The 11379-nt window shown below is 48.6% G+C and overlaps 8 protein-coding genes across 11 annotated transcripts; 5 read left to right on the top strand and 3 right to left on the bottom strand.

Annotated features, from left to right (window-relative positions):
- The first annotated feature begins 402 nt into the window (after positions 1 to 402).
- Positions 403 to 1343, top strand: LOC117142359 (60S ribosomal protein L32). The gene is made up of 3 exons (XM_033306283.1): positions 403 to 467; positions 815 to 914; positions 974 to 1343. The coding sequence occupies exons 2-3, from the start codon at positions 822 to 824 to the stop codon at positions 1283 to 1285; spliced, it is 405 nt and encodes a 134-aa protein (XP_033162174.1). The 5' UTR covers positions 403 to 467; positions 815 to 821; the 3' UTR covers positions 1286 to 1343.
- A 324-nt stretch (positions 1344 to 1667) lies between these two features.
- Positions 1668 to 3226, bottom strand: LOC117142354 (serendipity locus protein delta). The gene has a single exon (XM_033306276.1). The coding sequence runs from the start codon at positions 3084 to 3086 to the stop codon at positions 1779 to 1781; it is 1308 nt and encodes a 435-aa protein (XP_033162167.1). The 5' UTR covers positions 3087 to 3226; the 3' UTR covers positions 1668 to 1778.
- Positions 3227 to 3509: 283 nt separating this feature from the next.
- LOC117142353 (serendipity locus protein alpha) lies at positions 3510 to 5307 on the bottom strand. Its single transcript, XM_033306275.1, has one exon. It carries the CDS (start codon positions 5282 to 5284, stop codon positions 3704 to 3706), a length of 1581 nt encoding a protein of 526 aa, XP_033162166.1. The 5' UTR covers positions 5285 to 5307; the 3' UTR covers positions 3510 to 3703.
- Positions 5308 to 5326: 19 nt separating this feature from the next.
- Positions 5327 to 6833, bottom strand: LOC117142355 (serendipity locus protein beta). 2 transcript variants are annotated; one of them, XR_004459554.1, is made up of 3 exons: positions 6660 to 6833; positions 5553 to 6606; positions 5327 to 5475 (listed from the first exon to the last, which is right to left on the bottom strand). XR_004459554.1 is itself a non-coding variant. In XM_033306277.1 (2 exons), exons 1-2 carry the CDS (start codon positions 6730 to 6732, stop codon positions 5609 to 5611), a joined length of 1071 nt encoding a protein of 356 aa, XP_033162168.1. In that variant the 5' UTR covers positions 6733 to 6833; the 3' UTR covers positions 5511 to 5608. The 2 variants fall into 2 exon arrangements, 1 of the variants encoding a protein (XP_033162168.1); XM_033306277.1 differs by lacking the exon at positions 5327 to 5475 and having other exon boundaries at positions 5511 to 6606.
- A 130-nt stretch (positions 6834 to 6963) lies between these two features.
- On the top strand, positions 6964 to 7880 carry LOC117142357 (sex-regulated protein janus-A). 3 transcript variants are annotated; one of them, XM_033306281.1, is made up of 4 exons: positions 6964 to 7069; positions 7136 to 7297; positions 7356 to 7480; positions 7587 to 7878. In XM_033306281.1, the coding sequence occupies exons 2-4, from the start codon at positions 7156 to 7158 to the stop codon at positions 7677 to 7679; spliced, it is 360 nt and encodes a 119-aa protein (XP_033162172.1). In that variant the 5' UTR covers positions 6964 to 7069; positions 7136 to 7155; the 3' UTR covers positions 7680 to 7878. The 3 variants fall into 3 exon arrangements, with proteins under 3 accessions (XP_033162172.1, XP_033162173.1, XP_033162171.1); XM_033306282.1 differs by having other exon boundaries at positions 6976 to 7065; XM_033306280.1 differs by lacking the exon at positions 6964 to 7069 and having other exon boundaries at positions 7076 to 7297; positions 7587 to 7880.
- Positions 7864 to 8568, top strand: LOC117142356 (sex-regulated protein janus-B). The gene is made up of 4 exons (XM_033306279.1): positions 7864 to 7955; positions 8020 to 8175; positions 8233 to 8357; positions 8419 to 8568. The coding sequence occupies exons 1-4, from the start codon at positions 7904 to 7906 to the stop codon at positions 8506 to 8508; spliced, it is 423 nt and encodes a 140-aa protein (XP_033162170.1). The 5' UTR covers positions 7864 to 7903; the 3' UTR covers positions 8509 to 8568.
- Positions 8569 to 8881: 313 nt separating this feature from the next.
- LOC117144010 (sex-regulated protein janus-B) lies at positions 8882 to 9535 on the top strand. The gene is made up of 3 exons (XM_033308965.1): positions 8882 to 9092; positions 9147 to 9271; positions 9338 to 9535. The coding sequence occupies exons 1-3, from the start codon at positions 8882 to 8884 to the stop codon at positions 9446 to 9448; spliced, it is 447 nt and encodes a 148-aa protein (XP_033164856.1). The 3' UTR covers positions 9449 to 9535.
- Positions 9536 to 9671: 136 nt separating this feature from the next.
- LOC117145839 (zinc finger protein 699) lies at positions 9672 to 11285 on the top strand. The gene has a single exon (XM_033311646.1). It carries the CDS (start codon positions 9726 to 9728, stop codon positions 11076 to 11078), a length of 1353 nt encoding a protein of 450 aa, XP_033167537.1. The 5' UTR covers positions 9672 to 9725; the 3' UTR covers positions 11079 to 11285.
- Positions 11286 to 11379: the final 94 nt, after the last annotated feature.

Here is an 11379-nt window from a genome sequence, read left to right as displayed (position 1 = left end):
ATTCTTTCATATCAGCCTCCTTAACCTCGGGAACACCTGCTCCTTGACTGCTTCTGTCAGCTTTTTACCTTTTCATTCCCTGCTGTCTTATCGTTTTTATCATATGACGGTGTTGAAAAACATCTATTGAACAGCTGTTGCAACCAGTGAATAAATGAAATATGTTCACACTGCACAGTGGGTCAAGAGGCAAAGCATGATTAAAATAATAACAATATTATCAAGCTGAAAATAGGTTTACATTTTGTTGCATATAGTTCCATTCGTCGCAGTTGCTCGGATGGTCCCACTTGTAAATGCTTAAACACTTTATTTGACGCGCCCAAGTTTAAATTCATTAACCGATGATCCGCAACATATCGCTTGGCATCGCCATGAACGAAACTATCGGCGAAACATCGACGCACGACGTATCGATGTTTTTTCACACCACCAGCTTTTTCTTTTCGCTTCTGGTTTCCGGCAAGGTATGTGCGTGATTTTGGACCCACGTGTATTTCTTTTAATTTTAAGCCGTAATTCTCGTTTTTGGCGGTTTTGAGTTGAACTGCGTTGGTTCGTGTGCTGTTCGCAAGTGTGCGATTCGTATTTCGACCGAATTCGGACCGATTCCTGTGAGAGTTCGCCAAATGGCTTCTGTTTGTGTTGGGAATTCGTGGGGCGACTCACCGGAAACTCATTGGATACTAGCCAAGAAGCCTGCCCAACCTGGTTGACTTATGCATTAGTGGGCCACCTTGTGTGTTATTAGCTTGATAAGTGATAATCTCCGTGGATCAGTGCACTAATGGCTGCTTTTGTTGTGTCCTTCCAGCTTCAAGATGACCATCCGCCCAGCATACAGGCCCAAGATCGTGAAGAAGCGCACCAAGCACTTCATCCGCCACCAGTCGGATCGATATGCTAAGCTGTCGGTGAGTGCCTACGAGGATTGTGCCAAAAGCCCGTGTTTAATCCACATGTCTCCTTGCAGCACAAATGGCGCAAGCCCAAGGGTATCGACAACAGAGTGCGTCGCCGCTTCAAGGGACAGTATCTGATGCCCAACATCGGTTACGGATCGAACAAGCGCACCCGCCACATGCTGCCCACCGGATTCAAGAAGTTCCTGGTGCACAACGTGCGCGAGCTGGAGGTCCTGCTCATGCAGAACCGCGTCTACTGCGGCGAGATCGCCCACGGCGTCTCTTCCAAGAAGCGCAAGGAGATCGTCGAGCGCGCCAAGCAGCTGTCGGTCCGCCTCACCAACCCCAACGGTCGCCTGCGTTCTCAAGAGAACGAGTAAGCTTAAGATTCTTGAGAGTTCTTGTAACGTGGTCGGAATACACATTTGTAAACGTTAATATACCGGACTTTTAGTTAAAAAAGGATGTGCGAGTGCCGAGTTCAATTGTCATTTCTGAGATTGGGATAGCAGCACCATTGATAACATGTGCATTATCTGGATGGATGTCGGTTGGTCCAGATATTATGGCCTTTCCCTCTGATAGCAACTGCCTTAACATTTTAGATTTTCAATCCGTATCGCGAAATTTTGTTAAAGATCATTTGTTTGCCTTAATATTGAAAGAGGTTGTTTATATGAAATCATACATATATTTGCATTTATTTTACAGAACGGTGTACAATTATTATCAGAAATGTTTCAGTCTAAATGAAACGCAGTAATTGAAATACCAGGTAAATTATATTTTGTAGGAATCTACAAAAATCAAGTACAAAGAGGAGGAAATACGCTAGGGATAGATAAACAATTACTTATTTTAGGCAATAGTAGCTTATTTCAAAACTACGTCGTGATCAAATTGCAAGTGGTGCTCTAGCTCCTTCTTGTTCTCGAAGTTGGTATTGCAAATGAGACAGAAGCCGCTGTTCTCATCGTTGTCAGACATGATGACGGTGACGGCCGCCTCCGATTCGTCGACGTCCACATGCAGCTCCTCCACTACCTGCTGCTCGTCGGCGGGCGCCTCCTCGCGAACCCCGTAGACGACGTCGCCCTCGTGGGTCTTCATGTGCATCTTGAGGGTGTAGCGCTCGGTGAAGGACTTGGGGCAGACGGAGCAGTAGTGTCTTGGGCGGTTCTCCTTGTGAATGAGCGTGTGATGGTTGAAGGTCTTGCGCGACTTGAACGACACATTGCAGATGCTGCATATGATGGGGTTCTCCTCGGCCTCGTGGCGCAGCCGGTGGTTGTAGAGCAGGTTGTCCTGGGAGAACCTCAGGCCGCACTTCTCGCACTGGTACTTCTTCTTGTCCCAGTGCATGCGCATGTGGCGCAGGGTGTTCACTGGGCGCGAGAAGCTCTTGGGGCAGTAGCGGCACTGCTTTTCCGTCTTGCCCTCGTGCAGATTCATGTGCAGCTCCAAGTACTCCTCGTCGCGCCGGATCACCCCGCAGATGGGGCAGATGTGGTTGGGCTGCTTGGAGTGCTCCTCGCTAATGTGCTTCTGCAGTTGATACCAGGAGTTGTACACCTTGCCGCAGGTGGTGCACTCCTGCTTGACGCGCTTCTTCGCCTGTCTGTCCTCGCCATCGGAGGACTTGCCAAACAGAGCCTCGGAGTCGCCCACATCCACGTCCTCACAGATAAACTCATCGTCGTCGTCGTCGTCGTCGTCGCCCTCCTCCTCCTCGTCCACGAACTCTCTCTTTACCTCCGTGTCGGACTCCTCCTGATCCTTGACCAGCTCCACGAACAGGGCGTCCGCCTCGGCGTCAGCGTCTGTCTCGACATCGCTTTGGGGTATCTCCACCTCCTCCACGAGTATGTCCTCGCCGGACTCCGGCACCTCGAACTCGGACTTTAGAGCGCCCTTCAACTGGGTCGTCAGCCTCTTCTGGGTGGTCATCAGGTTCACCATGATCGTGTCGTAGTCGGAGAGCTCCTGGAAGCAGCGCGGGCACAGCCGGGCGCCGGGCTTCAGGTCCAGCTGCGTCTGGATGCAGTTGGCCAGGTGGGTGAGGACCAGGGACACTGTTTTTTGCGACGACGGCACCTTGGCCGACAGCGTCTCGTAGCGCATGGAGCTGGAGGAGCCCGTGTCGCTCATATCGACGGCGCCGCAGAAGAAGCAAGTGTCCATTGCGCCGACGGTGGTCCTTTTAGCGATTCCGTTTCGGGCGGCGTTTGTTTACAACCTTTTAAAATGTGTATGGAATTTAATAGAGTTGGCAAAATGATGAATATCGGAAGCTATACTAAAACGCGTGAAATGCAACCATGGCATAATACCCACCAGGGCTGGCGAACGATGCCGATTGATGCCAGGAACGGAACGGTGGGAGTGGAACAGGGTGTGAAAAACTGAAATATACGAGCTGAATATTAAAAATAAATGATTGCTCAATATTGCAAAGGGATATTCAATTGCTTAAATATAGAATTTGTTTTTGTTTTTTATGATGGTATTGGTGGCAACCAATTACTCAAGTGTAAAAGAAGCAAAAAATTTAATTAAATACGCAATTTATTGAAATTGTTTATATTAGAATGTTTTAATTTTATTTTATATAAATTATGCGAATGGCTTCAACTTAATGAAGTAATTACATAAGTGTAAAGAACACAATTGGCTACTTAGACCTACTTAGAATCTTTATAAGGATATGTTTAATTTTAATTAAGCACTTCAAGCCAATGAAGCAATAATAAAATTGTCATATAGACAAGCCCAAGTATTTAGAATATTGCTCGCCCCGCTCAATCTAACCTAAGAATCTCAGTGATTTGGAAACTAATAAGATCGCTTTCGCTGTGTCCGGATTCAGCAAGTGAGTCCTGTGGCCCGAAAACTGAGCAATTTCCGGTTTGTTTTACAAAGGATCGATGCCGTTTGCCAATGGATCGACTGCTCCGCACAAAAGTTCGGGTTGCACTTGAGGGAACTTGAGCTTTGGAGGCAACTGAGGAATCGGGCTCCAGGTTATCCTTGCATATCAAATCCCTCAACTTGGCCAGCACGGAGTACAATATCTTAAGGCGCTTCACGATGCGCTTAGGATCCACTGGGATATCCAGGTTAACCACGGCCTGGCACTCGCGCAGGATCAGGATGAGGTCCTTGTGCACCCGCTTGCCATCTTCACTGAGACCCGAGTAATTGACGGGCAGCCGAAAGTGCTCCACCACCACTCCGCCCCTCTGGACAATCAGCTTCAGATGGCTTCTGTCCTGGACATGGATCCTCTCACCTAGCATGTCCAGATAGTTGTTGATCAGGGAGCAGCTATCGATGATTTCATGGATGACGTTCCGAAAGATCAGCAGTTCCTGGTTGAAATGCTCCTGCAAGACCTCCGCGTGGTGTGCGGATGAAGCGGACTCTGGCAGCTGGAGAGCGGGCACAATGCAGGCATCCAGGGACTCCAGTGAAGCCAGGCAGCTCCTGACAATCGTCTTCGTTTTGATGTCCTGCGAGAAGGCTATGGCCAGCACCCCAATCTGCTGAATGCGATCCATGTTGGTGTCGAATGAGGAGATTAGCTCTTGAGCTCCCGCAGGATCCCTTTGCAGTGCATCCCTTAGCTTCTCCACTGAAGCGTTTTCCAGATCTATCAGACTGACGAACAGCAAGTGCAGCAGCGCCTCATTGAGAAAGGATTCCAGGGCATAGAGGGCCCGTTCTAGGGAGAGGGCCTCCAGCTTCCGATGACCACTGTTGGGCTCGCCCGCCTCCTCGTGGAAAGTGGCACATTCGGCGAGCAAGGTCTCGCACAGAGCCGTCAGAGCCTTCTTGTCCGACTGAATGGCCACATTGGCAAAGGCCAGGGCGTGGCGAACGATGTGATTAACTATGCTGGCCAGCTGGTAGGTGTCCTCCGTGAAGCTCTCTTCCAGAATGTGCAGCGAGTTGTTGCTCTGCTGGGCCAGCTTCTCCATGTAGTCATCCAAGTGGTCCAGAGCCAGGTCCATGAGCTCAACAAAGGAGTGATCCTCTAGGTTCTTGACTTGGGTCACGTTGTCTTCCAGTTGCGTCAAGGAGACGAGAAGTCGCCGCAAGCACCAGTCCAAGCGGTCGAGGAAGTGCTGCCTGGTCATCTGCGGTGCCTCCATGCTGATGGTCCGCTCCAGGTGAGTGATGCAGGTTACCACCTGGGTGAGGCACAGAAAGATAGTCTCCACGTCCAGGTTGGCGCCACTGGGCAGCCTGGCCTTCAGATCGCTGGCGAAGTCCAGGAAAGTGGCGCAGAACTCGTTCAGCCAGCCAATGTTGCCGGTGCTGCTGTAGCCCTCTGCGATCAGCTCACTGCAAGTGTTTAACTGGGCCAATAGCGATTCCATGCTACTCTATGAGATGTGCTCCGGGAAACAGAAATGTTCGACTAAGTTGTGGCAGACGACGGGACACCTTTATATACTATGCCAAGCGCACAGGTAGAAAGGACCTATTTTGGGGATTAAAAAACATCTGCCTGTTTTATTGCCATGCCCGCGGAAATTCGCGAAATCCGCGACTTTACCTGCTGGGGTTCCTGGAAAATGGGCGAAGAACGGCAAGAACTGGTACTTTCCGTCAATGATTGTTTAGATTTAATTTTATGATACATACGCGCGCTAATGCACCCATGAGCTGGGCTTCTTAGATTAATCTAGCAAGGGACTACCCTAAAAGAACCTGACGGTGGCTTCATTGGCCTCCGCCGACTCCGGCTTCTCGACCGGCTGATGGACACGCTTGTGCACCTTCAGGGTGTACTTGTCCACGAACGACTTCTCGCAGTCGGGGCAGGGGTAGCGCGGCCGGTCCGTCTGGTGGGTGCGCAAGTGGTGCTTGTAGGTGCGCTTGGTCTTGAACTGCTGGTGGCATACTTCGCAGATCAGGGCGTTCTCCTCGGCGTCGTGGCGCATCAGATGGTTGTACATCAGCCAGGAGAGCGAGAAGCGTTCGCCGCACTTATCGCACTGGTACTTCTTCTTGTCCCAGTGCACCTCCATGTGGCGCAGGACGTTCCGCTTGTGGGAGAACTTTTTGTCGCAGTAGCGGCACTCGAGTTCTGTTTTGCCCTCGTGCAAGTTCATGTGCAGATCGAGTACCTCATCGTCCTTGACTTTCAAGCCACACACGTTGCAGGTGGCGTGCTCGCTCTTCTGGCAGGTGTCCGCCTTGATGTGCCGCTCGAGCACCTCCTGGCTGGAGAACATCTCGCCGCAGATATGGCAGGGTATCTCGGTGGTCTCGGTGAAGAACTCTTCCTCCGACGACGGCATGCTGTCGTCCGGCTCGCTGAACTGGAACTCCTCGTCCAGCATTTCCTCCTTCATGAACTCCTCGCACTCATCCCCCTCGCCCGGCTGACTTTCGGGCTCCTTGAGGGCGGTGGCTTGGACGATCTTGAAGGCCGGCACCTGGACGCGGGCCCTCTTCGCCGCCTGTTGCTTGGCCTCCGCCTTGCCCTCCACCTGCCTGCAGCCGAGCAGTGCGTCCGCAATCTGGCGCTGCACTTGGCTGAGATTCCTCACCAGCCTGTCATAGTTGAAGAGATACTCCAGGCAGTCCCGGCAGGCAGCCGAGTTGGGCAGGAGCTCTAGCCGCTGGTTTATGATCTTCTCGAAGTATTTCAGTATATCCTTGATGGGCTTAAAGGTTCCTGGCACAATGCAGCCTGTGAAAAAATCGACTATCAGGACCTTCGAGCGCGGCGGAAGCGAACGTTACCTTCTATCAGCTGAAACACCCCCACGGACTTCTCCTTGCCGCAAACGAAGCAAAACGGACGCGTGGAGCTCATCTAGTCGCCGTGGAATCCAATCGAAAATTCGGCTTAAACAATTTAATTTGTGTATATTTTGTTGTGAACGCCAGAGCTGTGCCGATAGTGGCGATAATATCGAATGCGTGCTGTCGGCGTTATCGATATATTTGTTGTCAATGATTCCAACGTTTTTTTTTAGTTTATTAATTATTACTAAAATATACGGAGTAGTACAAAAAAAAATCCAAAAAATGTTCTGAAGTAATAACTGAATATTTTTATTTCAATAGTATCGATAGGTAAGGTGAACGAGAATAAAAGTATCTGGTCACATTGCTCGACTAAAGCAGCGTTTTGGAAAATTTGCCGGTTGGTAAGAAGTTAAATCCTATTTTTAAACACTTTCCCACAATGAATCGCCTCCAACTGCTTTCCAAAGGACTACGACTGATACACAAAATGTCCGAGGAAGCACTTGCCGGCGTGCCACTGGTGCATATCAGTCCAGAGGGCATCTTCAAGTATGTCATGATCAATGTCATCGATGGTGGAGATGCTTCAAAGGCGGTGATCCGCGGATTTGCGGACTGCACATGGCATGGTAAGTCGGATCTTCATCACCCATCAGGTGCCCACTTAGCCTGGTTACTATCCAACAGCCGACATCTTCGAGCGCGAGGAGGAGGTCTTCAAAAAACTGGGACTGCGGGCCGAGTGTCCTGGCGGCGGTCGCATTGAACACAATCCCGACAAGAAGTACTTGAAGGTCTACGGATACTCGCAGGTGGGTCCATTTCCTTGAGTAAAGGGGTCGCTGGGCAGTGGGTGTACTGATGTACCTAACAACTGGAAAGGTTTTCTGGAGTTCTAATCCAGTTTTTCTATTTAAGGGCTTTGGAAAAGCTGATCACGCGCAGACCAAGCGCATCCTGGCCACCAAATACCCGGACTACACGATCGAAATCTCCGATGAGGGATATTAGCTGCTACTAAGGAGAAAAGACTCCACATATGCACACTGACATGAATTTATACCATTGGCTTCGATCCTGTGTGCCATGATTTTATTGGAAATGGCATTTAAAATTGAGAAATACTCTGAAAGGCAGTTAGTCTGTAGCTTTGCAACTGCTCGCACTAAACCTTTTCGGATCTAAATTAATCAGGTTGTACACAAATTTCGTTTCTTTTCCTTTGGTAAAATAAAATGAAAATGTTCAAGTCATTGAGTCTGATTCCCCGTATTGTTTCTCCGTTTCGTAAGGCTTAGGAATATTCAATATTAAAATTAACAAGCCTTACACGTATTGTTCTTGCCCTTAGAAAAATGTTACTCAACCGATTTGATCAGTTTGGTAGGCGTTCCCCGGGTGAAGATAACCAAAGGTCAGAATCGTTATTTGTTGGTTAATATTCATACGCATGGCTTCACGAAGTATGGAAGAGTTATTGTCCGAGGCGCCGATGTCGACAATCACTGTGAGTTTCCACTGCTGGACGCTTATCCTTGAGCAGTCTTACAAATCCTTCTTTCAGTGGCGATCTTTGACTCTATTTTGGAGGAGCTGGAGCCCGAGGGCATATGTGCCAAAATCCTCGGTGGTGGAAGGATCCTCAACGAGCCAGACAATAAGAAAATAAAGATCTATGGCACCTCCAGGGTAAGTAGAGGTTCCTTGGTCCTTGGTGCACCGGCTAATGGTTCTTGATGGGTCTCCCTAGACTTTCGGCGGTGCTGATCACACAAGGACAAGGAATATACTTCAAGCGTGGACCACTTATAAGGACTTCAAAATAACCGTTAAACAATAAAGTTGCATAAATTTCGAAAATGTAAATTCAGTACTAATAAAACACTAGAATATGAAAGTAGCGCTCTTTCAATATTATTATGGGTGGATGAGGGGAATATGGTTAATGCTTTCATTTCTGGCGAGAATGAAGAAGTTTATTTCGTAATTCTTTCGAGTCTTGCAACTTGTAATGTTGTGGAGTCTTGTTTCGTTCGTTAGTACTTTTTGAACGATCACATGTGCTCCGATTTTCGTGCCAGTATTGAATTTAGTATACGACCGGAAGGCTTCTGACAAAATCAGTCTAGCTGGAGCCTTGCTACCGTTCAGACCAGTTTCTTTTCGGAATATTTCATCTAAATTCCAGTGCGTTTTCCTAAAATTTTTTCAAAATGAAAACATTGAACCTTTTGGCACCAATTTCGCAATTGTTTAAGCCCCTTCAAAGGCAAAGTTCTTCGCGCGTAAACGCCCTTTTGATAAATGTTCCTAGAGTTCAGCTTTCTAAAGGCAAGAACAAGTACCTTTTGATGATGATTCACATGCACGGTTTAACTAGGTTTGGCAGGACCATTGTAAGAGGATCCGCCTCCAAGGACCACGGTTAGTTCTAATAATCAGTTTAGCTTATACGTGTTCTAATTGTTCTGTCGCCAGAGGAAATCTTTGAGGAAATCCAGAAGGAGATGGACAAAATTGGCATTTGCGCCAAATGCCTGGGTGGAGGGTTCATCAGCAACAAGGAGGACAAGAAAGTAATGAAAATTTACGGGTGCTGCAAAGTAAGTTGATGAAATTGGCTAGGATCAACCTAATGAGACTAATGAGACTAATGAGACTGCCTGCAGACTTTTGGGGAGGCGCCGCACGGCAGGACGAAGGACATACTGCTGTCTTGGACCAAATTCCAGCATTACAACATCATCTTGCCCAAAAAGAATTTGAACGCGTATCAGTGAAGGCGCTTAAAAGCTTGTTTTATTTTTCTTAACTGCCCTGTTGGCAATTTATAATACAAAAAAAATAAGTAAATACATGGCTACATATCGCTTCATTTGTTTTTTAACTGGGTGATACAAATTTGCAGCTTTTGATTTTGATTTTCAGAGCTGCTTTGTTGGTTCAAATTTGAAAATGAACCAGATCAGATTGTCGATAATCGATAGCAGCACAATCGGAACCTTCGTCAGGGCACGGTCACACTGCCCCGAAAGTGTAAATAAATTTCAATCAAATATGAATTGCTGCATTTGTCAATTCTCGGTGCGTGTGCCGAAGGACATTCACACCGACACCGTCGGAACTCCGCCTGTGCTGATCAGCGAACTGGTACTGCAATGCACCAGGGGCACGAACTACGTCCTCACGGAGGAATCGTCAACGATCTGCAAGAAGTGCTGCGAGAAGCTTGCAAGATACCACAAGTCCATACAAATAGCGCGCAAGCTGCGAGAGGAGATCCTGGAGCTGATCCACAGTCCCTACATGTCCAAGGACCACAAGCAGATCTCCTACAAGGAGGAGGATCTCGACCGAGAGATCACCATAAGCAAATTCGATGGGAATATTGAGGAGGCACAGCAACAGGACGAGGAGGAGCAGGACCTGGAGGGCGTGGGCACCACCGTCACCCTGGTCGGTTCCACGGACATAGAGGCAGAAGTGGCCGAAGAGGAGCACACCTTCATTATCAAACAATCAGAGGAGGAGGACGAGTTCCACTCCGTAGACTTAGAGCTAGATATCGACAACGAGATTATCATTAACGAGGAGGAGGCCCACGATGTAGAGGAGGTTGCCCACGAGATAGTGGAAGAGGATCTGTTGTCACATGCCAAGCAAGGGGCCCAGGAGGAAGACTTATTTAAAGAAGAAACTATGAGTGACTTTGACGAACATCTGGACGGCACAATAGAGTACATAATATCCGATGGCGAGGACCAGGAGCAGGACAATGAAAGCTCCGGCGAATACACTGTCAACATACAGTGCCCCAGCTGCCCGGAGAAGTTCAGCAGCCGGCGCGCTTACAATGTCCACACGAAACGCGAGCACTTTCCCGGCTACGTCTGTGATCAGTGCGGCAAGACGCTGCAGTCGTACTCCGGGTTCATAGGGCACCTGCAGAACCACGAACCCGTGAAGCAGTTCGCCTGCCCAGTGTGCCCGGAACGCTTTAGCCGCAAGTTCCGGCTGAAGCACCACATGGCCTGGCACTCCGGCGAAACACCATACCAGTGCGATGTCTGCTCCAAGCGATTCGTCCACAAGGTGGCCCTGTACAAGCACAAAATGATCCACGACAGCGACACCAAACGGCTGGAGTGCCAGGTGTGCGGCTTCAAGACCCGGACCAAGGCTCACTTGGAGAGGCACATGCGATCCCACACGGGGGACAAGCCCTTCGCCTGCCCGGTGTGCAACAAGCGCTTCTCCCAGATGTACAACATGAAGGCCCATCTGCGGGAGCACGAGAGTCCCGGAACCAACCGCCATCGCCGCTTCCACTGCTCCAAGTGCACGCATACGTTCATCAACGAGCAGAACTATGATGCCCACGTTCAGAGAGACGACTGCACGGCAGTTTAGCCCGTTATTGAATATATATAATAGATAATTATATATTGTGTAAGGCCCAATCCATCATCGACCATCGTCGTGATCGCACCCAACCGAATGAAATCGAAATCATTCGGATCATTACGTTCTATCCATGTACTTTTTTATTAAATCTATATGCATTTTGCTCACAAATAAAATATGTTTGATATAATAAATTTATCCGTTACTTGCATATTTCTGCGGTTATTTCAGTTTTCTTAAAAAAATATGTATAGTAAGTGTGTATGCATTAACTTATTTGAATAAATCAATCGATCGACCTCGTCCG

The sequence above is a fragment of the Drosophila mauritiana genome, chromosome 3R (genome assembly GCF_004382145.1).
Source record: "Drosophila mauritiana strain mau12 chromosome 3R, ASM438214v1, whole genome shotgun sequence".
Lineage (NCBI taxonomy): Eukaryota > Metazoa > Arthropoda > Insecta > Diptera > Drosophilidae > Drosophila > Drosophila mauritiana.
Note: the sequence above shows the minus strand (reverse complement) of the source record. Positions and strands in the feature narration are given on the sequence as shown.

Coding starts and splice junctions, on each gene's coding strand:
- LOC117142359 (XM_033306283.1), top strand. CDS start 822: ATGACCATCCGCCCAGCATACAGGCCCAAGATCGTGAAGAAGCGCACC. Junction 915..973: donor ATCGATATGCTAAGCTGTCG/GTGAGTGCCTAC, acceptor GTCTCCTTGCAG/CACAAATGGCGCAAGCCCAA.
- LOC117142354 (XM_033306276.1), bottom strand. CDS start 3,086: ATGGACACTTGCTTCTTCTGCGGCGCCGTCGATATGAGCGACACGGGC.
- LOC117142353 (XM_033306275.1), bottom strand. CDS start 5,284: ATGGAATCGCTATTGGCCCAGTTAAACACTTGCAGTGAGCTGATCGCA.
- LOC117142355 (XM_033306277.1), bottom strand. CDS start 6,732: ATGAGCTCCACGCGTCCGTTTTGCTTCGTTTGCGGCAAGGAGAAGTCC. Junction 6,607..6,659: donor GGTGTTTCAGCTGATAGAAG/GTAACGTTCGCT, acceptor ATTTTTTCACAG/GCTGCATTGTGCCAGGAACC.
- LOC117142357 (XM_033306280.1), top strand. CDS start 7,108: ATGAATCGCCTCCAACTGCTTTCCAAAGGACTACGACTGATACACAAA. Junction 7,298..7,355: donor TGCGGACTGCACATGGCATG/GTAAGTCGGATC, acceptor ACTATCCAACAG/CCGACATCTTCGAGCGCGAG. Junction 7,481..7,586: donor AGGTCTACGGATACTCGCAG/GTGGGTCCATTT, acceptor TTTCTATTTAAG/GGCTTTGGAAAAGCTGATCA.
- LOC117142356 (XM_033306279.1), top strand. CDS start 7,904: ATGAAAATGTTCAAGTCATTGAGTCTGATTCCCCGTATTGTTTCTCCG. Junction 8,176..8,232: donor CGCCGATGTCGACAATCACT/GTGAGTTTCCAC, acceptor TCCTTCTTTCAG/TGGCGATCTTTGACTCTATT. Junction 8,358..8,418: donor AGATCTATGGCACCTCCAGG/GTAAGTAGAGGT, acceptor GGGTCTCCCTAG/ACTTTCGGCGGTGCTGATCA.
- LOC117144010 (XM_033308965.1), top strand. CDS start 8,882: ATGAAAACATTGAACCTTTTGGCACCAATTTCGCAATTGTTTAAGCCC. Junction 9,093..9,146: donor ATCCGCCTCCAAGGACCACG/GTTAGTTCTAAT, acceptor TTCTGTCGCCAG/AGGAAATCTTTGAGGAAATC. Junction 9,272..9,337: donor AAATTTACGGGTGCTGCAAA/GTAAGTTGATGA, acceptor GACTGCCTGCAG/ACTTTTGGGGAGGCGCCGCA.
- LOC117145839 (XM_033311646.1), top strand. CDS start 9,726: ATGAATTGCTGCATTTGTCAATTCTCGGTGCGTGTGCCGAAGGACATT.